General features: G+C 37.2%; 4 protein-coding genes across 26 annotated transcripts; 2 read left to right on the forward strand and 2 right to left on the reverse strand.

Moving 5' to 3' along the window:
• Positions 1 to 418: 418 nt before the first annotated feature.
• Positions 419 to 8,383, forward strand: LOC126622396 (uncharacterized). 16 transcript variants are annotated; one of them, XR_007623426.1, is made up of 18 exons: positions 430 to 1,024; positions 1,360 to 1,443; positions 1,598 to 1,682; positions 2,038 to 2,106; positions 2,462 to 2,552; positions 2,693 to 2,747; positions 3,141 to 3,238; positions 3,354 to 3,487; positions 3,680 to 3,791; positions 4,470 to 4,553; positions 5,182 to 5,397; positions 5,555 to 5,645; positions 5,747 to 5,977; positions 6,199 to 6,251; positions 6,539 to 6,623; positions 7,382 to 7,515; positions 7,706 to 7,801; positions 8,149 to 8,383. XR_007623426.1 is itself a non-coding variant. In XM_050291114.1 (2 exons), the coding sequence occupies exons 1-2, from the start codon at positions 5,143 to 5,145 to the stop codon at positions 5,750 to 5,752; spliced, it is 453 nt and encodes a 150-aa protein (XP_050147071.1). In that variant the 5' UTR covers positions 4,560 to 5,142. The 16 variants fall into 16 exon arrangements, 1 of the variants encoding a protein (XP_050147071.1); XR_007623430.1 differs by having other exon boundaries at positions 431 to 1,024; positions 1,598 to 1,651; XR_007623427.1 differs by lacking the exon at positions 1,360 to 1,443 and having other exon boundaries at positions 433 to 1,024; positions 1,598 to 1,676.
• A 983-nt stretch (positions 8,384 to 9,366) lies between these two features.
• Positions 9,367 to 14,700, reverse strand: LOC126622395 (obg-like ATPase 1). The gene is made up of 12 exons (XM_050291113.1): positions 14,472 to 14,700; positions 14,017 to 14,184; positions 13,757 to 13,880; positions 13,316 to 13,407; positions 13,033 to 13,131; positions 12,269 to 12,382; positions 11,630 to 11,694; positions 11,104 to 11,220; positions 10,603 to 10,678; positions 10,385 to 10,477; positions 10,023 to 10,073; positions 9,367 to 9,704 (listed from the first exon to the last, which is right to left on the reverse strand). Exons 1-12 carry the CDS (start codon positions 14,556 to 14,558, stop codon positions 9,606 to 9,608), a joined length of 1,185 nt encoding a protein of 394 aa, XP_050147070.1. The 5' UTR covers positions 14,559 to 14,700; the 3' UTR covers positions 9,367 to 9,605.
• Positions 14,701 to 16,915: 2,215 nt separating this feature from the next.
• On the forward strand, positions 16,916 to 23,569 carry LOC126623203 (GDP-L-galactose phosphorylase 2-like). 8 transcript variants are annotated; one of them, XR_007623700.1, is made up of 10 exons: positions 16,920 to 17,420; positions 17,633 to 17,760; positions 17,860 to 17,919; positions 18,011 to 18,241; positions 18,576 to 18,752; positions 18,856 to 19,104; positions 19,326 to 19,569; positions 19,834 to 19,910; positions 22,981 to 23,320; positions 23,408 to 23,569. XR_007623700.1 is itself a non-coding variant. In XM_050292000.1 (8 exons), exons 1-7 carry the CDS (start codon positions 17,354 to 17,356, stop codon positions 19,518 to 19,520), a joined length of 1,107 nt encoding a protein of 368 aa, XP_050147957.1. In that variant the 5' UTR covers positions 16,920 to 17,353; the 3' UTR covers positions 19,521 to 19,569; positions 22,981 to 23,569. The 8 variants fall into 8 exon arrangements, 3 of the variants coding, with proteins under 3 accessions (XP_050147958.1, XP_050147957.1, XP_050147956.1); XR_007623698.1 differs by having other exon boundaries at positions 23,411 to 23,569; XR_007623701.1 differs by having other exon boundaries at positions 19,830 to 19,910; positions 22,981 to 23,569.
• Positions 19,989 to 22,987, reverse strand: LOC126623202 (probable receptor-like protein kinase At1g30570). The gene has a single exon (XM_050291998.1). It carries the CDS (start codon positions 22,672 to 22,674, stop codon positions 20,128 to 20,130), a length of 2,547 nt encoding a protein of 848 aa, XP_050147955.1. The 5' UTR covers positions 22,675 to 22,987; the 3' UTR covers positions 19,989 to 20,127.
• Positions 23,570 to 24,642: the final 1,073 nt, after the last annotated feature.

The raw sequence follows: 24,642 nt of genomic DNA on the forward strand, positions 1-24,642 counted from the left end.
GGAACCCAAAGCGCACGAGTAAACACCTAATACTATATCTATTAGAATATTGAATCATATCCGGATTCAAATTTACATTTGATCACCAAAGATAGGATTAGATTAAGCCAATACAATTAACTACTAATTCGAACGAGACCTTAGATTAACACGAATGGCCAAAGAAGAACCCTTTACCAAAAGGGCGAATAAGGAGCAGAAGAAGCCCAAATGGGATAGTATTGTGAGGAGCCACAAAAATCCACTGGCTAAAGTGTTTGGAAAGCTCAGTGCTCAACTAAAAACCTTACTTTTTTATGTTGGAGTTGGAGACTCGGGAGTGGTAAGTTAGGAACCATCACCTCCTTTCTATGGTAGCAACTTTAACATTTTGAATTTAATTATTTTATTACTTTAGTCTAAAGAAGGCTTTTCAATTGCACTGTACAAATGAATAGTCTTTGGAATCGAATTTCACTTTATTTACGAGGCTGCCATTGAGTCTCTCTGCCGCTCATTTTCATGCCGGTGTTGATGATCGTGGAAAGGCAGGGGTGCGATGGTCATTGTAGTCTGTAGGGTTTCGAACGGGTTGGGTGGGTTAAGAGACTTTCATTTCCTTTCTTTGTGAGCTGCAGTGGTGCCGTCGGGAGAGAGAGCGAGCGAGCAGAGAGAGAATAGAGACAGGGAGGGAGAGAGAGAGATTTGGTGAGAGGAAGGCATGCGGCTTGCAGGCAGACAGAGTCACAGGGGGTGTACGATTGGAGGGAGAGAAAGGGGTTGGTTTCGAAAGCTCTACCTAGGGTTGTTCCTGCAAGATTTCAACAGCGTTTTCCCTCTTCTCCACTATTTTCCTTCATTCCCTTTTCTCTGAACCAGAAACCTAGATTCCTCTTCTCGAGTCCCTCCCAGTGTGGAACCCCCGCCACCACCAGGTGCCACAGCTGCGTCAAAGGTTTGCGTGTTGAATTTCACATCAACGGCATCTCCCTATAACCTAGGAGCTTGGTTCCGATCGGGCGATTCCGGAGGACCTGCCATCGAGGTTAGTCTGAAGCGATTCCTATCTTATTGGCTTATTGCATGTCAAAATCTGCTTCAAATTTGTGATTTAATATAACTGGGCTTTAGAAATTTTTTTTATGATTTTGTCTAATCCAATTGAATGATTAGAAAAATTTTCATTAAATTTCTGGGTTCCTGGGGGGTTCTGAATCGTGATGTTGAGAGAGCTTGGTTGCTTTAATTGCTAATGAAATTAGCTTCTAAACGTTCATAATTTGCCTTTTTATGTTCATTCTATATTTTCTCTGAGTTCAGATATATTTGTGTTTTTTTTTTGGTGATATATTGCCGATGCCAAAATATCATATTTACAAGGACGAAGATAGCAAGGTTCTAAATCAAAATTTTATCCTGGTTCTGCTGCTGGGTTCACTATTAGTAAAAGGCACATGAAATATGGTATTGATTTCAGAGCCTTTGATTTCTCAGAATGTCATCTGAATTTAGTTGTAGTTAATTTGTCAAAGTTTGTTGTTGTTTAGCTTTTTCAAATGGCAGCCTTAGTATTTGCCCAGTATTTTTTGTGAATTCCAAACTTTGCTTATAATTGTAGGTATGCAAAAGCTGCCAATTGGATTTGTTCCCCGGATGATAATGGCATACTAATGTAATGGTTGTTCTTTTGCTTTGATGTACGAGTAAGAAGATTGTTTTGCCCCTTATGTATCCTGCTTCTTTCTGTTCCACGAAGTTGCCAAGAAAAAAAGTACTTTGTGATCGTTTTATGGTGATGTGTAGATACAATTTGTCTTTTTTTTCTTTGTATTAGCAACCTATTACCCCTTCATGAGCACGTTCAGTTAAGAAACTTTTGATTTTTCTTCTGTTTAATTCTCATCTGATAGGTTCAATATTAATAGAGTCCAATTAACATCCATATTGGAATGACAATCGAGAAATACAATGACATACTTCTAATTCCATCCTCATTAAGTGTCTTGGTAACAATCAAGAATTGAATGACATGTTTCTCATTGTTTGTTTCTGTTACAGATCTATAGAGGATGATGAAAGCTTTTCGTCATTGATCTTTGGAGAAACAGAGGCATGCATATAAAAGATGTAATTACCTAGAACCTTTGTTTCAGTTGAAGCATGTCATCAAAGAGAGTGGTCAATTAACAGTTGCCAATTGTTATTAGGTCTTAAATATAATTTTAGCTTTCATTTTTTTTTTATAAATTAAAATTTTTTACGGAGTTTTATTTTTATGTAGATGGGTGAAATATATATATATATATATATATTGTAATATTACTTTGATTTGCAGATATGCCATTGCAGCAATAGTACATATATTTTCAATTTAAACAACATCCTATATATTTTCATACTGCATGTCGTCTGGGTAACCTCAAACAGATATGTCAAACATTTTTTTTCTAATTTGTTGTAGTGTTTCCATTTTTTGGTGCAGAGCTCCACGATTGGCTAACATGAATCTTGGTATCTTCATATGCATGCAATGTTCAGGGATCCACAGTAGTCTTGGGGTACATATATCAAAGGTATAATTTTCGGTTATGCAAAAACTTCAAATTCCTTTTTTTATTTGTATGGTACTCAATTCCATATTTTATGCGTTATGCTAATGAGTTTCGGTTCTATTTTTCCCTGCATTATTCTGATGATTTGGATGCTTTTGTAGGTGAGATCTGCCACTTTGGATACATGGCTCCCAGAGCAGGTTGCATATATCCAATGTAAGTACCAATGCTGTTTTACCGGCTTCTTTCCATTTTGGTAGTAAGGTCATATCTCTGTCAAGCAAGGTTGCACTGAGAGTGAGAACACCGAGGGCACACTCTCTTGCCCTCACTGACCCACATTAAAAAAGAGGCACATTATGTTTGCACCCTATTTTTGCATATCTCTGTAAATTTAGCTATTTTTTATCCGGTTTTTTTTTTGTTTGTTTGTTAAGCTTTCATCTTGCTGTTAATTTAGGCGTTTTCTATCTGTGTTGGACCATCTGCTTATACCTTTCAAATGTTGGTTCATCCTATGTTACTTATGAAATGATATGGATTTCCTTATCAATTATCGGGTTTAGACTTCTGAATCTATGGATTTCCTTATCAATTATCGTTTCAAAGGGTGAAAACGAGTGAGGAATGACATGGGAAGAGGGGAGAAAGAGGACAAAAGAATGGTTTCTGCTACTTTCAATGCTTTGGGTTAAAAAAATAAAAAGGTTGATTTCACTCACTTTGATTGAACTTTTTGTTTCTTAAGTTTCTCTTGCTATATCTATAGTGTGTATATTTCTTATTTATGTGTTTCTGATTCTGAGATTGTCTCTTTTACAGAGTATGCGGTGTGGAAGCACACCAGCGAGGCCTTACTTACGATGTCGAACTCAAATGTGGCTGTAATCTAACCCCTCAAATTCCAACATAGCATGTAGGAATGCTAACGTTTCCTGTGTGATCTTCATACAAAGGTACAAAGAACTATGTTTAGTTTAATGGCTTTTTATAAATTTTAGCCAAGTCCCCACATGAGGTTGATGTTATAAATTTTTGGACTCCATTCTTAGAAAATTTTGGCATTTTCATCAAATGAGGTTCTTTCTGTTTTGGACTGTGTGGGTTAGAAGTATTAAGACACTAACGCTTGAGTGTTTGAAAATTAGGTGCAAGACATATGAGCTTTTAATCAAGAAGGACATGATACGACTACTGTATTATTTTACTTATTGTATAGTGCTTCAGAGAGAAGAGTAGAGACAATTAGTTCTCATTAGAGTAAGACTCTGTCACCGATTCAATGGATCATGTACAATTCTTTCAGTCTGTTTAACTATTCATATTCTTTTTCCTTTTGATTACACAATTATAGATTCAATATGATGTCATGTACTAAATTTATAAGACCTATGACTTATCATTTCCAGAATAATGTGATTTCACTCAATTAGACCAAATTGATTTGTTGTTTCCCAATTTGAAGTTGAGGAGTCAGATTGGTGGGAAGCAAATAAGAGGCACGTCGTCCTCTAATTGGGTTGTTGTCTTCTTTCTCCACTTCTGAATTTTTCGGGTCGAAGGAGTCATCTACTTCTTCTGGGATTTTCAGGGCCATATTTTTTTTTATTTTTTTTTCTTAAGTTTGTGATGGATTTTTCTTATGTCCAACTACAGGTAATCTAGCGCACTCAATTTTTCATGTGCCTTCAATTTCAGTTTTTCCTGAGTCTGAAATTATTGTCCTAAACTTTCTAAGCTTCTCCTCTTTTTGAGTTCCCGTATTGGGAAGATCGTCTCTGTACAAATCCCACGTGAATGTATTGTTACGTATTCGTCGAACATAACTCAACATTCTCCCTTTTTTAATTTTTTTTTTAAATATTTGCTTTAGCTTTATTTGAGAAATCATTGTTGTGTACTATAGTTGATGGAATTGATCTGTCTGGTTCTGTGCAGGTTCTCATTTGTAGATCGATTGGTAGGCCTTTGTATCCAACTATTTTCAGCGGCTTCTACCATGAAACTCAGATACTCTCTTGGGTACGTTCCATATGAGTTTCAACGGCATATATGTATGTGGCTTTAGATTTGTTAGTTCAATAAATTGTAAGCCTTCATTTTAAAATCACTTTAGTCTAAAAAGAGTGAGAAATGAAGTTGGTCATATAGTATGTGTCGTAGTGTCATAAAAATCTGCCACAATAGTGATACTGAGTAAATATTATATTTATGAAACAATGCGGGATTTGTTGGATTTCTTTTCTTTTTTGTTTAGTGTGGATTCTCTTAGTCTTCTTTTGTAATTTTTGGTGCTTTGACAGACCATATGTGAACTGCATGCCGCTTATGTTTCTTATATGCAAACAGACTATTTTTTTGAGATTACAACTTTTGTGAATAAAAACTTTTAAGTTCATCCTTTTGATTGTAAAGCGGCTCATGATGTCAGATGAATTGAATATAAGTGAAAATCAAACTTCTTTGATTCGTTCACCCATCTCTTGGTTATTTAAATTCTTTATAGATGCCTATATTGATTTGTGATTTTATTGGATTTACTCTGGTGAAATGTGTGTTATCTGCATTGTATTGATTAGCATTTGTTTTCTTATAATTTGGAGTGTGAACTATGAGTTACTTTACAGTGGTCTGTCTCATTGAGTTGCAGTTTCTTCCTTATGCACACGAGGTAATTCCACGAGGTTATTCTGAGCAGAGAGTACTCAAGGAGGGCATGTTTGAGGACCTGAGCTTGGCCAACAAGCAGCTCCGGTTTGTTTTGAGATTTTTAATGGTGTGCTTTCTCTTGAATCGGCGAGAGATGGTCTGGCAGCTGCTCAATCAGCTCAGAGTCTTGGTTGATGAGTGCAAGAGGACCTTCCAGGTTTGTGATTTTCCATTGTTTTGTTATTAGGGTGCTTTGATTTGTTAGAAAACATAAGTTCAGTGTTCACGTTCTTGCTTTGTGTATTTTTAATCTTTTCTGACTACTATGTTCTGATTCATTATCATGTTAGTTAACTCTATGTACTTTTGTGCAGCCATGGGTAATGAAAAGGGAAACAGTTATTGGAAAAAAGAATTGCCACCAAATTTTGACAGAAGTGGGACAGAGGAATTTATTCGTGCCAAGTAAGTTATTTTCTAAAATTAATTATGAGCTTTATGTAGAACATGGAGAATGTTCAGTTATTATTTCCTTCCGCTCTTTTAACTCTCTTGGGAACTTTCAGATATGAGGGAAAACTGTGGGTTGCGAAGAATGCAAAGCAACCAGTTCCTCTCTTAATTCTGATTTGTGAAGGAGCCCGTGCTTTTCCTCAAATCGACGTTGTCTTACTTGATAAACGGCGGCACGATCGAAGTCCCTCACCCTCTGTTATCGTTGGACCATGAGGTGGCGGTGATCATCTCTCAGAAAGCTCGCAATGTTCCGCAATCCACCGCCATGGATTACGTTGCGGGTAAATTTGTAATTTTTGTTACTGTTATTTGTTAATTAATCACTTTTTATTTTATTTTTTGAAGGTCAGTTAATTAATCGGTTAATAGTGTTGCTGTTAATGATTTAGTTTTATTAATCAGTTAATAATGCTGCTGCTAATGATTTAGTTTTAATATAATGATGCTGTTAATGATTTGGTTTTAAGTTTAAATCTGATTAGTGAAAATCGGATGGTGTAAGGTTATGCACTTGCTTTGGATATGACTGCCAGAGAAATTCAAGCTTCTGCTAAGGTAATTATCGATAATCGGATTGTTTTGATGCGATCAAACACGGTAGTGAAATGTTCAATTTTATGGCTACAAATTTCTAATTAGAATGCTAATGCTGCAGTTCATGATAATCATATGTTCTGATTTAAACAGTTACTGCAAATGTATTGTTGCTTTGTGATGAATGAGTTATCTTTTGCATATAAGAATCTTCGTTTCTCGATACTAAGTCTAAAATAGAGATTTCAGAGCAAAACATTCATCCAGTATAAGTGAGTTGTGATTTTGCAGTTTATTTATGTTTCCAGATAAAATCTACAGAGATTAGAAAGAGAAAAAGGGCAAAGGAAAGCTACGGTGACTCTCGGAAGATGGTTCAAGTCTCTGTTGGAGGTACATTGGATTTATGTTTATTATGTGTTTAGTACATTGTTTGGACTAAAGATTTGGATTGAACTCAATGTTGTCCGTGTATATAAATATACGTGCGTAAATATATTTTTGTGTGAATATATGTGTGCATATAGATTTATACATTGTTAGGGCTAATAATGTTTGTGCTGTTGGGATTTTCGATTGGGATTGGGAGCTAACAAGGACTAGGGATGTTGGATAGCATCTTAATTTACATGGGAGTTTATCTTTTCTTCTCTGTGAATCAGGATTGACAATTTCATTTTGCACAGGCCATACCGATTAAAGATGCCATGGTGTTGTCAAAGATAAACCTGACATATAAAGTTGGATATTTCAAAGTTGCATGTTTTCTGTTTAGCCATTTTGTTTTTCCTACTTCTTCAGTTTCAATTCTTACTTTCGACTACTACTTTTAAGATGTTTTGGCTAGACTTTTGGATGAGGCCACAGTCCTGCAAATATATAATTTTCTCTTCTTTTAAGTAAGATATTGATTTTTTTTGTCATTCATCGCTTTGAAGAATGCATTTGATCTGCTTGAGCATAATATTCTGATCTCAAACCACTTTCACAAAGCTGATTTATTATCTACACGTGTGCTATTTTCATTTCAAATTGTGACTGCTATTTTGCTTTTCCCATTCTCATATTCCTAACAAGTGACCTCTGAAATTTATTGCCTGTATCTTTTCAAAGCGCTTCAGGTATAAATTCACCTCACACTTCCTTGACAGGGGAGAATCAGACCATTGAGTGGGCTATACAACTAACAGTTGCTCTGAACATTGCCAAAGCATTAGATCACTGCAGCAGCGAATGCCGCCCATTGTACCATGACTTAAATGCATACATGGATCACTTTGATAAGGTGTTGTCTCAAATTTCCTTTCCCAAATGATAATTAATAAAATAGAACACCAATTAAGTCTTTGAAAAACAAATTTCTTTGTCTATGTTGCTCAGTATTTGGAGCTTGCAACTTTCATTGGTTATTATATTTGATTGAGTTAAAGTTGGATTTCTGGATTTTGACTTTTCCATTTGTTTCTCTGTTACAGAGTTGGCTTCATTTCAGTCCAGTAACTCTCTAAATAGGTCCAATAACTCACTAAATAGGCAAGTCGAGAAGAATTCAGCGTTGCACGCCTTTTTTGGTATGCTGTTTAAATCTGTCTGTCATTTTATTCATTCTTCATGTTTAACTTTGTTCTGCAGGCTTCCTATGGCTAACTTAAGCATTTAAGTTATTCATTTGTTAAAGATGTTAGCTATTTTGGAACAGTTTGAAAGTTAATGCATGACTCGATGATGACTTTTAGCTTGCCCCACTTATCTTTCACGCTCTCACTTCATTCATGTGCTGAGTCATGGTTTAACTGTCTAAATTCAAGAACTAAAAATGACCAGCAGGCTAAAAAGTGATTAGATTTTGAGATGCATATTTTGGTTTCTCATTATTTCTTTGTTTTGTAATTTTCATTTATTAATGTTCTTTTGGCAGCTTATTTGATTGTATTTGTGGTTTCCTGGGGACGAACAAATCCTCTCCTTAAACGTTGATTCTCAGACGAATCACATTTCTGATGACCTCTGGGAGAGAATGATTAGTTGGAGGTTTAAGCTTTTGATAAGATACAAATTGAAACATTAATTTGTGTTTGTGTGTTTATCTCTATATATATACATATGTGTAATCATTTGCTGCTCTACTTAATCATCATATTTTTTATTTGGGTTTCTGAAGTTCCGGGACGAGTTCACCGCGACCAAAATTGATGCCTTACTTCGATTCCAAACTCTCCAAAGCCGCCTTCTTTATAGATCATCAAAGCAGTGCTGAAATTCTGAGAAGGTATATTTAGAAACAATTATTGAGTTTTACCAAAAATTTTGCTCATGTTTTTTTTCTTCATTTTCTTATGAATTTAGGTTTTTGAGTAGTGGGTTAGGAATTAATTCTTAATCAATAATAGGTATTGTAGTTGAGTTGCAAATAGTGTTGAAAGTATTAGATGATCTTAGTTGCGTGAGATTACAGTGTTTCTAATCCACCAAATTCATTTCAAATATAGTGGCGATTCTTGGTGTACCTGAATAAGCCATACCAAGTTAAATGTATATAAAAGCCAAGCTGCTTATCTTATCTACGTCATTCATTCACGTGTCCCTATGTTCATACATGACAGTTGGTTCCCGCCGCAACGCGCGGGCTTATTATCTAGTACTATCTATCTTCAACTTCTTTTAATAAAGAAAGGAAAGGAATAGATTCCACATTCTAGGTTAAATCTTATTCTAAAACGAAACAGAAAACAAAAAAAAAAAGGTAAATAAGAAGCGTAACCCATAATATACCATACTTATTCTTTCCTGCCCATAATCAACTATCCCCTATTTCTCGATCTTATGATCGAAAAAGAGGGGGTACGAGACAAAAAAGTTAGGTTGGGGGTGTTGGGCACTACCCTCAATAACAATAGTTTTACCCTCCCCAATGATACGATTTACTCAACAATATACAACTCTTGTGATATTTCGATTTACCTCCACAGGATTTTCTACGGTGTCCAGAGTATGGGATACTCTGTGTTTTAACGGTTGGATTTTTGTTTAAAAATATAAAAATTAGAATATAACGGTTAAAACATCCAGAGTATCCTAAAATTTTTGAATGGCGAGTTAAAAAGAAATCCAATTTAGAATCCGGATACATAGGAGATTTCAGATACATCTTGTATTATCTATTTGCTCTTCACAAGTCTACAATCAACTTCCAACATATATCAAAGCAGTGGCAACTGAACTAGCAGAACAAAAATCTAGCCCGAAGATACAGAACACGCGACCAGTTGTTTATCATTTTTAACGATGCAGGTATACAATCATATGAATGACATCGAAATGCACTCACTGAATCAGCATATTAAGATAGACGCTGTGCTGGAGTGGAGATGCTGCTCACTTCTTCCCGCCCCCAGAAACATTAAACTTGAAGAATATGACATCTGCATCTTGGACCACGTATGTCTTCCCCTCCTGTCTGTACTTACCAGCAGCCTGAAACAACGAAGACATGTGAAATTAATTAGCAAGTTAAAACATATGATAATTCCTCGCGTAGCACAACACATAGGTGTGCCGAAACAGCAGAGGATCCTCTTTGTAAACCAGTATTAATTCCTTCTATAATTCAAAGCTATGGACGCTAAAAGCCTTTGGGTGAGTGCTGACAACCGACTGGATGGCAGCTTTGGGCTATCTAGGGACTGTAAATCATGGGAACACGATCCTACTATTTATATGTCACGAAAGCAATGATATGATCGAGAATTAGATTTAAAGCCCACAAGACATTGTTCAGAACGTATCTCATACCTTAACAGCTGGCTCACTTCCGAGTTCCTTCAGATCATCAAATTTCATGACCTGTAAATGAAGAAAGAAACCCAGTCAATGAACTTGATAGATCTAGTACATCCTCTAATCCAAACAGGCAGGGGCACTTTGGTGATGATAGCAGAGAAGCAGTAATATAACGGTGACAGCAGACAGTAATATAGCGTTTTTTCTTCAATTTCTTTTTCTTGCATAAGTTTGAACAGAAAAGACATTTTTACTGAACATGGAGTGGGCCAAGCAATCTCTTGTATTCGTATATCGTATATTGGAACTAGAGCTGGTAAAAATATTATTAAAGAATTATTGCCAGATAAGATTTAATATATGCAAGAAATAACCTCAGCACAAATGAACCCTCTCTCGAAATCAGTATGGATGGCCCCTGCAGCTTGAGGAGCTTTCGTCTGCCGCCTAATTTGCCAGCACTTCACCTGCCAAATGTGATAGTAGTTGATAGACTCAGATCAAGTACAAGCAAAAAAACAGTAACCCTAGACAAGTGGCATTAAGTTTAACTTCAAAAGAATGGTAAAGAGAGCAAGTGTTAATATTTTACCTCATCAGGTCCAGCGGTGAAAAAGTATATCAGATTAATCGCTGAAAATCCAGTTTTTATGATCTTGGTAAGGGCACTGTAGAAGATTTGATCCAGTCAGCATACAAATTACATACTAAATATCCACTCTGTTCCTCCACTGCAAGACCCCGTGAACATATTGCCAATAGAGAGATACTAAGGGACTCTAATGACAAATAATCATACTGATATCCGAAAATTACTCAGGGAGGTTACTCAGGAATCAGAGTAGAAGTAGCCAAACTATGACTTGACTTAACCCAAGATAAAAGATTGTAAAGGTCCTTCGAACACGGACGGTATACATAAAATTGCAAAACAAGATCAATTAAGGATGGCACAAATAAGAAAAGGTAGCAGCGTGTGCCAGTGTTTCTTTTCTTCCAAGAAATAAAACAAATTAGCTACTAGTGAAAGATATAAACCATATGCCAGCATTCATAAACTCCATTAACTCAACACAACAAGGGTTGAACTAACCTTTGCACGTTGTTCTGCTCACAATACTTTGCTGCTTCTTCAGGTGGCAAATCAGCGAGATTCCTTTCTAATGCACAGCTGAATGGAATAATTGGTTCAGCTCCATGTTCCTGCACCCTATAACATGGAAAATGGCAGTTTTACTGTTATCTTCACCACATGATTTGTTTCAAGATGTAACATATTTAGGAACATTCTGCAGGAAAATGGTAGAATAAAGCCTAAGAAAGCTAATGCATGCAAACACTTTAAATCAATCTATGAAGCATAACTACGTGTTTTAAGCTTTTCATGGCAAAAAACCTGTTTAGGTAACCAACAGTATGAATCCTATAGTAAAATGTGTGAAAGCTATAAAGAGAACTGAAACGCACAAAAAAGTTGCCATATGTGAACACAACTACTTGCATACACAGATAGACTCAGACATGCACAATGATAAAAAAAAAAATGCAAGCAGAAGCATGCAAACACACAGAGCAAGAGAGAGTGGATAGAGAATAAATATCAGAAGGTTTGGCCATACCACGCATGGATCTTTGGCAAGAACTTGTTCTTTTTCCTCTGGTAATCTTTCTCATTCATGTTAACCTGTGGAAATAATATAGTTACAGATATGACAAATCCTCATATGCACATAGCTAAAAGTGAGATCCTAAGGCTTTGAAGGCCAGCTAAATAAACATAAGTGGCCAAAAAGGCTTGTAGCAAAACAATTTGTACAACTTGACAAACAATTACATTTTAGAAGAAAAAAATGTAGGAAATTAGAATGGTCCTTTGCACATTTTATACATGTTTCAGAAAATTTTCTTTCGAGGGGTATAAACAAGAAAAATACAACAAAACTCTTTTGTCTAAGTATTTTTTATAAATGTCCCACTAAAGACTCTTCATATGATTCCTTTCGAATACATTTTTTAAAGAAAACATGATATGCTCATAAAAAGAACAAAAAATAAAAGATTTCCATAGATTTGTCGAGGAGGTCAACATGCGAAAGATATACCAACACTTCCATTTGTTTACAAGAAAAAAAAATTATCGTTTACATATGCTGATTTTAGGAAAAACTATGAAGTAGAAGATACCAAACATAGAAGATAGATATAGTGTGCAACATGTACAGAAAAATTACGAAGTCGCCATGGTAAGGAAAAGTTACCAAGTAAACAACAGGCTTGGCTGTTAGCAATTGAAAGGGATTCAGGATCTCAACTTCAGCAGCTTTCCACTCCCCTAGACGGACATCTTTCCCATCCTCAAGCCATGCCTTGATCTTTAGATCCACAATCAATGTTCAAAATCAGTAGGTAATTGTAAATAGATATAAATTAGTAAAATGCACGCTAGATCATTTAGAGATGAAAGCATCAGAAAAATGCAAGCATCATGAAAAGACAATAAATACAGATGGGAAAACATGCTATGAAACCAAGGAAGATGGGAAAACATTCCAGTTGTGAAATGTAACATAGGAAACAACCTCTTTTTTCACATGATTTATTTCCCATCCCCCTTGTACATTGTTGTGACTATCTTTTCTTAATACATTATGTCATCCCAGCCATCATACCCATGCAAAATAAAGGGGTAGAAATTAGACGTATCACTTTGAACACCAATATGGTTAATGCTTTTAGTTAAGTGTCTAGCTTGTCATATCAGTTCAAACACTAATACAGTATTTTCCCAGGCATTCAGAGGAAATTCTAAATTCTAAAACCACAAGTATGAAAAACCTCCAATACTAGATAAACCATGAGTAACAAACATTCTCTATTACTTACAATAATACAGGTACATTATTGGCAAAAGTTAAGTGATTGAAATTGGAATCTCAATAGATTCAATACAAGACTATGATATACATAAAGAAAGGTTGCACATGAAAATAAAAAATATTAGACACTATCTCATGGATCAAACCTTTTGGCACAACTCATGCTCAATCTTTAATGCCTTCTCATTGCTCCTCTTCATGCTCTTTTCAAGATCTTCTGTCCTCCTCTCAATGAATTCAATGTCCTGCAAAACATAACATATAACTCTCTTAAAATTCAATATGGATGGATAAGTTTAACTGCAAAAAGAAAAAAGAAAAACGCTAAATGAGATCATAAGCAAATCACAAATTATAGTTTTAATTATAGATCGTAAGCAGAAATCAAGAATCAGTCATAGTTAGAGAATCATTGACTATCAAGTGCACCTTTAGGCGCAATTCTGCACTGATAATCTCCAAATCCCTCACAGGATCCACAGTATCATCAACATGGATGATATCCGGATCTTCAAATGCACCTGTATACATGGTTAAAGAGAACAGTAAATTTCATAGTGGCATTACACTCATATAAGACCATTTAAAAAATGAAAAACAACATGAGAAGAAAGAGAAGAAAAAAAAGGAAGCAAGAGGGCGAAAGAGACCTCTCCAGATAATTACCAATGAAATTGCAACACTCAATAACGTAAATCAGGGTTTATGTATTGGTTGTAAGATAGAGGGAAATTTCTTGTTCCTAAGAACTAAAAGCGAAGATGGGCAACTTATGGGAAAAATATGTGATTTTGGATGTTACAGAAGTACTATAACCTCTAAGATAACAGTATTCAAGAATGAAGTGCAGCAAAGTTATGAACATCTTACGCAGAACGTGAAAAATGCCATCAACTGCACGGATATGGGATAAGAAACTGTTGCCCAACCCTTGTCCTTCATGGGCACCCCGAACAAGTCCGGCAATATCATGGATTTCCAGAAAAGCTGAGACCTGCATGTCAAGAAAAAGTTCAAGAAAACATAAGAACCTTAGATGCATGAATAATAAGCTCAGAAAGCCAATGGCCTTGCGGAAAATAATATCACAATTCATATTTCCGAACGGTAGATCAAGTGAGAGGACAAACCTCGCTTTTCGGCTTGTATAACTGGCAAAGCCAGTCAAATCGCTCATCGGGAACATTAACACGGGCTTCATTGGGTTCAATTGTGCAGAAAGGGAAGTTCTCGGCAGGTATGGACAACTTTGTGAGAGTGTTAAACAGAGTAGATTTTCCAACATTCGGCAATCCAACCTAACCAGAAACAATAAACAAATAAATTCATAAAATTGGATTAATTTCAAGTCTTAAACTTCCATGGAAAGCAAATTAACTACGACTCAACCCAAAAATAAATACATGGAGTCGGAAAATGACCAAATTCGATGAAAGATTGCTTACAAATGCACCGAAATTACTAATAATCCCAGAGCACATGGATTCACTCCGACTTTGTTCAATCTTTTTCCAGCCCAGTTCCTAATTTTCTCGGGAAACAAACAGAAAATAACAAAGTGGAGAATCAGAGATTGTGAGCTTACAATGCCAATCTTGAGGTGAGAAGAGAATCGGCCGAGGATGGGTCGCTCGGCAGGTGCTTCCTTGGATTTTGCAGATTTCGGAGGCATTTTTGGATTCCGAGAGAAAGACGCAGACGACGGAGTGAGGGTTCTGAGAGCTTCTGGGGTTTTTGTACGGAGGGAGTGGGAGGATGAGGAGGAGGGGAGTGAGAAAGGTTTCAGCTACTAGCTCTCTGTGCTTCTTTATACCCAACGGTTCGAACCCTAGTCCGGGCAGTTGACACGCACTCGCGACACCCAAACGCACTGAAATATTCTAATTATAACAATTAGGGTACGTTTGTTGCACCGGACTATCTCGGACTGGACTAGCTTCAGGGACTAAGCTGGACTGGCTTAGATTAGATTAAGCTGGACTAATTTAGTGAAGCGTTTGGTGCAGTGTCGGATTAAAAAGCAGGACTAATATATTTTATTATTAAATTTATATTTACAATATTTTATCATTAATTTAATCTATATATATTAATATTTTATTATTAAATTATCATTTTCCTTTTATCTTCTTTTGTCCGCCAGCCCTCCCCTCTCCTTTTCTCTGCCATTTCATCTCCTTCCCAGAACATCTTCCTCTCTCTCTTTTTTTCCGCCCGTTGCATCCCTCCCCTCTCCTCTTTCTCTACCATTTCATCTTCCTCTCTCTTTTTTTTGTCCACCCAAATCTGCCTTGCCGCACCAGCAACTCCACCTGCTGCTGGCAGAGAATTCAGCGACTTGAGGTTCTGGAGCTTCTCGGATGGCTCGTCCATAGCGATGGTGGCAGCAGGAAATATGGGATTGGGGATTTTTTGTGGGTGATGGTTGGTGGTGGGAAATATGAGATGGGGGATTTTTTGTGGTTGATGTTGGTGGTGGAAGAACCCTTGCAGGGAGGAGGAAGAAGCCCAGAACTCACAGAAGGGCTCGCAGGGAGGTGAATCAAGCAGGACGAAGAGAGATGTCGTCGAAATCGAGGTCGATGAGGTGAATCAAGCAGAACGAAGCGAAGTTCCTAGCTAATCCCGTGGTTTTTGGGGGGACTGGTGAAGACCGGCTAGCACGCCTCGCAGGGACTCGTAGTCGAGGCGAGTCCCATTTATTTTAGTCCCACAACCTACCAAACGTAGGATTATAGTCCTACTTAAGGTAGTCCAAGCCAATCCCTCCTAAGGAGGTGTAACAAACGTGCCCTTAATGTACCGAATCATATTTGTACTGAAAAATTTCTCCTCTTCTTTCACTTCTACATATTTTTTTACTTGTTATTGTTTTTTTAACAGGAAGTACGATATTCGTTGATAGTAGTTGAAAAACGTACAAAAGTGAAGAATGGCGCATAACATGGGAAAATGATCTTCTTTGGATCCATCAATCACGGCCGTTCATTGTGCGGTCAGAAATCATTTAAAATTTAAAAGTGAATATAAATAGTATCTAATGAAAACTAACCGCACGATCTATGATGAACGGTCATGATTGATCTATCCCCGGATCCCCACAAAGAGAATCCAAAGAGGATCATTTTCCCATAACATGGGCCTCGATAAAAATATTGCCAGGATCAAACCGGTCTAAAGAAAAAAAGAGCATCCCACACCACCATAAACATAAATTAAATTTTATCTTCAAGTTTTCGGTACAATTTTATGCGAATGTTACAGATAACATTCAGAGGATCATCAAACCAAACAAAATCCGACTCATGAATTAAAGTTAACCTGGCTGATCTGTGTGCCTCGACATTTGCACTACGTCGAGCATGTAAAATACATAAATAAATAAGTTGTTAACAAAAAAAAATTAGCCTTAGTTGCGCAATAGTCCTGAACTTTACTATGAAATTATATATAGACTTATTAATAAAATTGATGTTGTCAATCAGTACTGTGATTTAATAGTATTTTTCTTTACTTGAAAGTGAGAGATTTTAAGCTTAAATCTCGTAAATGACGAATTTAATACCAAATTAGATTATCTATTATCCAAGATCAAGCGTATGGACGTTGTCAGATAAATGGAATATGCGTTGTCATATCCGTTTTGGGGCCGATGGCCCCCTCTCTCTACCCAAAAAACCATAAAATCGATCGGACCGAATATCCAAAATTAAAAAATAAGAGAAAATTTTCATTATGATTGAAACACGAAGATTACACCGCATATTTTTATATAAATACTAAAAAAAATTATTTTTCAAAGTTATTAACATTTTAAAGACACATATTTCACTATTTGTATAATAACATATACTGTACTATTCTGTGTACCGACCAGATTGAAAAACCTCTCTCTAAAAACAGTACGTAATATCTTTAACATGAACGGCTGAGATCGGTCAAAAGACTCAGAACCATAACTCACGTGTTGACTCCCATTCGTCAAAATAGCAGCCGGTAGATTTCGAACTTTATGCTATTCATACTAGGTGGCACAGAGATGGAAATCACAAGACGTGACGAGATAGAAGAACACAGAGAGAGAAAAATATCAAACGAAGAAACAGAGTTAGATACAGATTTTTCCGATCGCGATTCTCGACAGTCTCGACCAATTTCAAGACTCGGAATCGCTGGTCCGGCGAGGGCTGGCTTCGTGGATGCAATCACGGCTCTAATCAAAGCAATCATTAGGATTAAGATTTCGAGAGGCAGCAGAGAATGCATGAGAGCCTTCCCTAATTCGCTGCTTGCATGCCCTTCGTTTCACGGCGGTCGCGGCGCCCTACCCTCGGCCGGTGGGCATCCCTCCGATCTCACCTTCCTTGCCGGCGGTGGTTGCTGCTGAAAACGACGACCGCCTGTGTTTCCCCTTCTGGGTTTTTCGTCATTTTTCAGAATACTTCGTTTTTTATTAAGCAGTAGGAAATGGTTACGGTTAAGCAGCTTCAAGATGGTGACTTTTTATCACAATGCTCTCCATTTTCTGTGCAAGGTTTGTGATTTTTCTTGCTTTTGATTTGATGGGTTTGAATATTTCTGGTTGAATTTTATTGAGTAGTATCTGTTTTTTTATTTATTTTCTTGTTATATTTGTATTGATCGTGTTGTTTTCGATCGATTTATACTATCAGAAGGACTTCAAATTTTGTTGCTTTTATCGTTCCCATGGATTTTTTTCGTGTATTAATGAAGGAATGTTTACAGGTATAAAAATCCCCTTGTACCGCTTCGGTAGCAATTCGATATTGGATGATGGTTGTGCTGGACGCATTTCGTGCGTGCTAGAAGGAGAAGAAGAAGAGAGTGTATTAGATTCTATTGTTCTTGCTCAGGTATTGAGCATTGTGAATTATAATGTTGCTACTTGTAGATTCATATAGCCGACCCCACTTAGTGGGAAAAGGTTTTGTTGTTGTTGTTGTTGTATGCAGTGGGAAGATCGAATGTGGAAAGGTCTATTCAGATACGATGTGACAGCATCTGAAATTAAGGTCTTTGTTATCCTATAGCCTGATTTTTCTTTTAACATTGATGATTTAAATAAAGGCACTTATAGTTGGAGATGGTTTGTGGCTTGTGCAGGTCGTTCGTGGCAGGAAGAAGTTCATTGCTCAGTTTAACGAAGGATGGAGTAGGGATTTTATGCCAAGGATGGGCAAGAACATAAGTTTCTGCCAAGAAGATATGTTCAAGTTTAGTTGGATGGAACGGCAGGAGGAGTTACTCTTTTCTGTTGCAAGTGGTGAAAAGTCGAACGCTGAGCTTGTTCTTTCAGCTGCTGTGCCTGATTGTGCCTTACTTATTGCTATCAATGTAAGGCACTGCTTATCTATTTATAGTACCATGAATAGTCATAGAATCAATAATTGTCTGTATGAAATTGTCATGAATATTGTCATGTAAGGCACTGCTTATCTATTTATAGTACCATGAATAGTCATATAATCAAACTCGTGATAGCCCGACCAAATAATCATGCAAAGTGGAGATGTATATGCATATTTTTGCTGATTTTCTTGACAAGTTGCCACAGAGGCTTTATAGGTTCATAGTATTTGAATAAATTGTTTTGAGGACTTGAGTCTTGTAGATATCCTGATAACATGTATTGAGGTAAGAACCAATCAATTCATTGCTTATTTTTCAGGCATCCCCTGTGGAATATGGTCATGTCTTCTTGGTACCACATGGCTCTAAAATTATTCACCAGTTCCTGGATAAAAGATCATTGGAACTTATACTGCACGTTGCTGTTGAAATAAATAATTGCTCTTTTCGCCTATTCTATGACTATTCACCTAGTGCTCCTCGTATGTATTTCCAGGTATAGGATGGCTTATATTCGTTGCTTTTCTTTTTCTTTATGAAATTCAGATCAAAACTTTATTTCTGTTCATGCAATAATTAAAAAATACATTTGCATGCAGGCCTGCTACCTTCAAATCCCTTTACCTGTCGAGTTCATGCGTTTTGATACAATTTTTGGTGCTGGGAAAGAGGGAATGTCTATCTCTTCTGTTGCAGATTACCCCATTAAGACCCTTGTATTAGAGAGCAACCACTTCAAGACAATGATGGAGGTTCTTGCTGAGATCTGTTTGTGTTTACAGGAAAAGCTCATTCCATATAATCTGCTGATATCTGACCATGGCAAAAGGATATTCTTATTTTTTCAGGTAAATGGCATATGGTTTTGTTTTCATCCGTAAACTCCATCCATGCTATATATGTGTGAAGGTGCTTTTACGTCTATATTATTTTATTAGCTTGCTTGATAAAATATGTCCAATTTCCAACTGTATGCCCACCATTCTAAATTTGATGACTGATTTTCTTGTGACTCCTCTTCTGGCTACGCTTTTGATTTGCGTACTTATTAGGAATTTATTTTATGCAGCTACAAACATCAACGAACTCTATCCTTTCTGCTTGGGAGTGTGGGGGATACTTCTTGTTTAAATCAAGATCTGAATTTGATCAAGCTACTGAGGAAGCTCTGCTAAAACAGCTAGGTACAGTCTCCCCTGACGACGAAGGTTTCCAAGCAGTGAAGCTGCTCTGTTGCAGCATTGCGAGCAAGTTTGCTTCTTGAATTTGGGAGCTGTGATGTGATTTGGCGTACCAATAGTCAGTACAAAAGAGTATAGTTCTTTACCCTTTAAACCGCTTACCTTGGTTACGAAATAAAGATAAAACAGACCCAATGAAGTTATATTCGGATGAATGTGTGTGAATCTGTAACCTAGATGAAAGTGTATATTCTTGTTATTGAAGTAAAATCAATTGATGGAGCCGAAAAATAATTTATTTGCTTCGGAACCTATCTCTCTCTCTCTCTCTCTCTCTCTCTCTCTCTCTCTCTCTCTCTCTCACTGGTTTTCCTTTTCATTTTTGGGAAAACGTAGGTCTTTCGGAGATGGAACAGAAAATGGCATTCCATTGGACGAATGCAACGGTCAACGGTGTCCTGGATGTGAGTTAGGTTAGTTAGTTGGGTCAATATGCCTGCCTTCTTACGCCCAAGTTTGAAGGCCCATCTCCGTAGACAACCAAAACCTCATAAAGCAATTACATGATTGGTTTTTATGTATATATGATCTACAAATATATTACAACAGAACAAACCAAAAATTGATGTAGAAATAAATACAATTATGAAGGAATTATAGTGCAATAATATAATGAACACAATCACTTCCTCAGTTGTCATGCCTCTCATCTCCTGCAGATTCAGTGGATTTTCTAGCGGTCGACTTTCCGCTGCAACCTGTCTCTTCGTCTAAACTCGGAGGTCCTTCGCCCTCTTCTGCTTCTCCCCCAAAAGCCTGACTACTTGTAAAAGAATTGTGTCCAGCATTGCTACGCATCCAAGCTTCGTGGAGTTGCAAGATATACTCCAAGTGCCACAGAACTTCCCCCATTGTTGGCCGGCTCTTCCCCTCGTCAGCGAGACATTTCTCCGCTATCTCCCCAAACTTCTTCAGTGCCTCGGGACAATAGTTTCCTTCAAGACGACGGTCAATGATGGACTCGAGTGATCTCTTTCGTTGCCACTTCATTGCCCATTCTGCGAGATTGATCTGATCTTTTGGCAAGGTTGGGTTTATGACTGGCCTAGCACAAACAGCTTCAAACAGCACCACGCCAAACGAGTAGACATCAGATTTCTCTGTCAACTGCTGTCGTCGATAATATTCAGGGTCCAGATATCCGAAGCTTCCTTTAACTGCAGTACTAACATGGGTGTGGTCCAAAGCTGGGCCAGTTTTAGACAATCCAAAGTCGGACATTTTCGCAACAAAATTTTCATCTAGCAGTATGTTGGTTGTCTTGACATCCCTGTGGATTATCCCCCTATCTGCTCCAGTATGAAGGTAATGGAGTCCTCGAGCAGCACCAATGCACCCTTCTACTCGTTGCTTAAAAGTTAGCGGTGGGAGATCACTCCCAAAGAGATGGCTTCTAAGGGTCCCATTTCCCATGTATTCGTAAACCAAGATCATCTCATTTTTTTCTTCACAGAATCCAATCAATGACACCAAGTGTCTATGCCTGAGCTTGGAGAGCATCTCAATCTCCGTCTCAAACTCAGCCAGTCCTTGCTGAGATTGGGGGTTGGCTCGCTTGATTGCTACGAAAGTGCCAACATCAGTCTCCCCTTTGTACACCTTACCAAAGCCTCCAAGTCCAATTACTAAACTTTCATCAAAATTATTCGTTGCTGCACGAATCTCTGGTAGCATGAACCGCTTGCCAGCTCTGATAGAGGCCACAGAACTATATGGATTCTGGCTTCCTGCTCCCTTGGCATTGACACTGCTGTTTAAAATGGAGCCATTAAGGAATAACGGCCTCCACCCAGCGGGGGTGTTTTTCGTGTCACGTGATTTTCCTCTCCGTCTATTGCAGAAACAGAAAAGGACAATGGCAAGAATGGCAACAGAAGCTATACCTGCTCCAACTCCCACCCAAAGAATTCGAGTTTTTGAACCCCGTGGTGAAGTAACACCTGAATCATACTTCTCAACATAACCGAGATTCCCATTTCTACTGAGCTTGAAAATCTCCAAGCCATTCAAGAGAGCATCAGTTCCTGCTGCCCCAGCTGCTGTGTCAGGACCCAATTGAATCCATAGTGTGTCAACTTTCGGAGACACCACATCGAAAAAGTCCTGATGATACGCTTTGTTCTTGCCCCCCGCACGGGCAAAAACATTGAAATTATCTGCTGCAGTCCTGTTGTTTATGTAGATTCTGAAGATCCTCTGGTTTGCTTTGTCAAAAGTCAGCTCACAGAAATGCAGTCGAACTAAATAATCGAAATCAGGATCCACCTCAAACTTCCACGACATGTTGAACCTTTTCTCCAATACTTCAGTGTTGGACATAGTTCTTGCGGTTTCATACACAAGAATTGGAGCCACCGAGGTATCATTCGCAGACGAATAGGTAATGTTGGAACTGTTACTTATTTCCAACCCGGCATTTGCTGTGATCATGTAGCTAAAATCCAGTTCCCATGTTCTCCAAAGATCTGCATCCTGACCGGGATCAATTTCCGAACCCCCAACATTCAACCTATACATAGTCTCAATCCCTTGCCAACTTATATTCTGATTTGCACCATTTCCACCCACTTTACTAACTGATCCTGCAAAGAGTGTATCCATAGCCGGAACAATTTCAATCGCATTTACGAATCCAAATGAACCCTTTACCGGGATGAACTCAAAAACAAGCACATCCTCTTTGATGGCCAAAATGTACTCCTTAACCAAGAAAGAAGTTACATTGCTCCCTGAACTCAACAAGTACGCATTTTTCCGCGATATCTCACCCAAAACGCTGAATTCCGACATCAACTTAAGACCATTTGCCACAACTCCAAATCTAGATTCATTCACATTGTAATTATCAAATGGAAAAGGACAGAAATGGAGCCTAACAAAGTAGTTCCCTCTACTACCTGGGAACGTGTAGTTCAAGCCACCATCGAAAATTCGAGCGGTCGCATACAGCGGCGCGGATGCTGTTGAATCAACACTTGAGGGAGCTGTGGATGCAGCATTGGCAGGGGAGCTGAGAGTGATGCTGTTGTTGGGGGCCAAGTCACCAACCCATTTCCTACCACTCACAGTAATGCTTGAATTCGTGCCACAATTTATCAGAAGAGATTTAGACTGAGCAAATGCACAGAAAATCACCGGAAAAAGCAGCCCAAAAATCTCCCTACCCAGAAGAGCCATCACCAATTTTCTAAGAGTGGTATCTTTTAGTGAAAAGAGAGGTCCCAATGGAAAAAGCAAGAACAGCCCAGTTTCCACCAGAGCTCAAATCATACTAAAACCATTAAAAATCCTAACATTTAATTTCTCAAATTCCATCAAAATATTGAAAAAACCCATCAAATTTTACCTTCATCACTCAAGTTTTTGCATTTGAATTTCCTTGTTTAGAAACATGGCTGCTATGAAAAAAGACTGGTTCTTTTGAAATCCCAACTGCAATTTTTATTGCACTCTCAGAAATCAGCAAATCCAATTTCCTTGCAGATCTAAAGTAAGAAGAAATCAAAGATGTGGGCGGGGAAGCAAAGGACTGTGACAAAAGGTGGCAAGGTTGACAAACTTCTTCAACAGTGAGACTAAAAGCAATGAGAAAAACAGAAGATAAGAACATGCAAAAGGATTACAGCAAAGAAGATTGTCACAAAAGGTGGCAAAGATGACAGATTTTGACAGATTTCTTCTCCACCAACGAGACTGAAAAATTCAATAGAACAGGAAAAAAAGGCTTGAAGAAAAAAAATTTTGCTGCAGCAATGGGATTGTATCAGAAAAACAAGAAAAAAAAAGAGGAACACGGGTTGCTGATGGAAACAGATTGGAAAAGGTCATTTTCTGGTCAAATTTGTTTTATTGTTTTTAATTTTTGTTCAAAATATTTTTATTTATTTATTTAATGAGTGAAAATTTGCAGCAGTTGGGTGCCTGAGATGGGGTTCCATTATTTACGAAGTGGGTCACATGCTCATGTCTGGAAGATGATAACAGATAACTGGTGCAATAATATATATTGTATATGTTTATTTGTTAAGTGACCGATGAGGACTTTAAAGATAATAATAGGTTGGACGCGAAAGGATAACAGGAGTCTTAGATTTATATTGGTTGTGAAAAGAATGGAGAAAATGTAAGCCGAATTTACAAAAAAGGCATAAAGGATATAAAGAATTCTTGAACGAAAAAGTGTGGATGCCCTTTTCAATTAAATGGTAAGAGCTAGCAACTGATGATTATTCATAGTAGTTATTGGAGTACATAATTATACAGTAGTACAACATTTGAAGAGTCATTCATTTACTGGTAGATTATCGTCGAAGGAGACGTCATTATCTAGAAAATAGCATTTCAATTTTCAAGAATAATAGTGGGTGGCAGGCCCGGCCCAGGCCTAGTGCGGGCAGGGCGACCGTTCGGGACCCAAAAAAATCGGGGGCACAAAAAATTAGTAGGGTGGTATATTTATATATGTTTTTATAAGAGTATAAATTTATAACATTTGGTTTAATGACAAAGAAATTTAACTAGAACAAGTGGTTTTGTTGTTTAAAATGAATGAGGATGTCTTAGGTTCAAAACACCATGTGTGCTTATTTACATTCCAATTTTTACAAATTTCTTTTCATAACAGTATAAATTTATAAAATTTGGCTAAATGATTAAGAAGTTTAATTAGAAGCAATGGTTTTTGTTGTTTAAAATTAACTAGAGGTCCTAAGTTCGAAATGCTATGTGCATGTTTATTTTTTTCAATTTTTACAAATTTTTGTTTGGTTGTTAATTTATTTACTAGCTAGTAGCTATGTGAGTTGCTATTTTTAAATATCCATTCCAATTCAAGTCTAATATTTAGCAAAGAGTAATGTGTAGACTAAATTTTTAGACCAAATTTGCAAATAATATTACGTGTCATCAAAATGTTTAATTTAGTGTTCATTCATTACTTATACATATCTTTAAAGACTCAAAACATTAATATTTTTTTAGCCTTATATTGACGAGGTTAGTAAATAAGAAAAAATAATTGGCAATTTATACAAAAACACTTTAAAAGTTCATATGGAAAACAAAACTCATAATCTATCTACTTGTAAGCCTAAAGTTTTTTAGTTTCCTTCTCTTGATACAAAATAAATTAATTATTCTGTGTTT

The sequence above is a fragment of the Malus sylvestris genome, chromosome 5 (assembly GCF_916048215.2).
Source record: "Malus sylvestris chromosome 5, drMalSylv7.2, whole genome shotgun sequence".
Taxonomy (NCBI): Eukaryota; Viridiplantae; Streptophyta; class Magnoliopsida; order Rosales; family Rosaceae; genus Malus; species Malus sylvestris.

What these genes read in the sequence shown, in the direction of transcription:
- LOC126622396 (XM_050291114.1), top strand. Translation starts at nt 5,143, where the DNA reads ATGAGTTACTTTACAGTGGTCTGTCTCATTGAGTTGCAGTTTCTTCCT. An exon ending in AGTGCAAGAGGACCTTCCAG is followed by an intron (nt 5,398 to 5,554) that starts GTTTGTGATTTT and finishes ACTTTTGTGCAG; the next exon opens with CCATGGGTAATGAAAAGGGA.
- LOC126622395 (XM_050291113.1), bottom strand. Translation starts at nt 14,558, where the DNA reads ATGCCTCCGAAATCTGCAAAATCCAAGGAAGCACCTGCCGAGCGACCC. An exon ending in TTGCCAAAGATCCATGCGTG is followed by an intron (nt 11,221 to 11,629) that starts GTATGGCCAAAC and finishes TCCATGTTATAG; the next exon opens with GGTGCAGGAACATGGAGCTG. An exon ending in TCACCGCTGGACCTGATGAG is followed by an intron (nt 10,478 to 10,602) that starts GTAAAATATTAA and finishes CACATTTGGCAG; the next exon opens with GTGAAGTGCTGGCAAATTAG.
- LOC126623203 (XM_050292000.1), top strand. Translation starts at nt 17,354, where the DNA reads ATGGTTACGGTTAAGCAGCTTCAAGATGGTGACTTTTTATCACAATGC. An exon ending in CTCTCCATTTTCTGTGCAAG is followed by an intron (nt 17,421 to 17,632) that starts GTTTGTGATTTT and finishes GAATGTTTACAG; the next exon opens with GTATAAAAATCCCCTTGTAC. An exon ending in TGACAGCATCTGAAATTAAG is followed by an intron (nt 17,920 to 18,010) that starts GTCTTTGTTATC and finishes TGGCTTGTGCAG; the next exon opens with GTCGTTCGTGGCAGGAAGAA.
- LOC126623202 (XM_050291998.1), bottom strand. Translation starts at nt 22,674, where the DNA reads ATGGCTCTTCTGGGTAGGGAGATTTTTGGGCTGCTTTTTCCGGTGATT.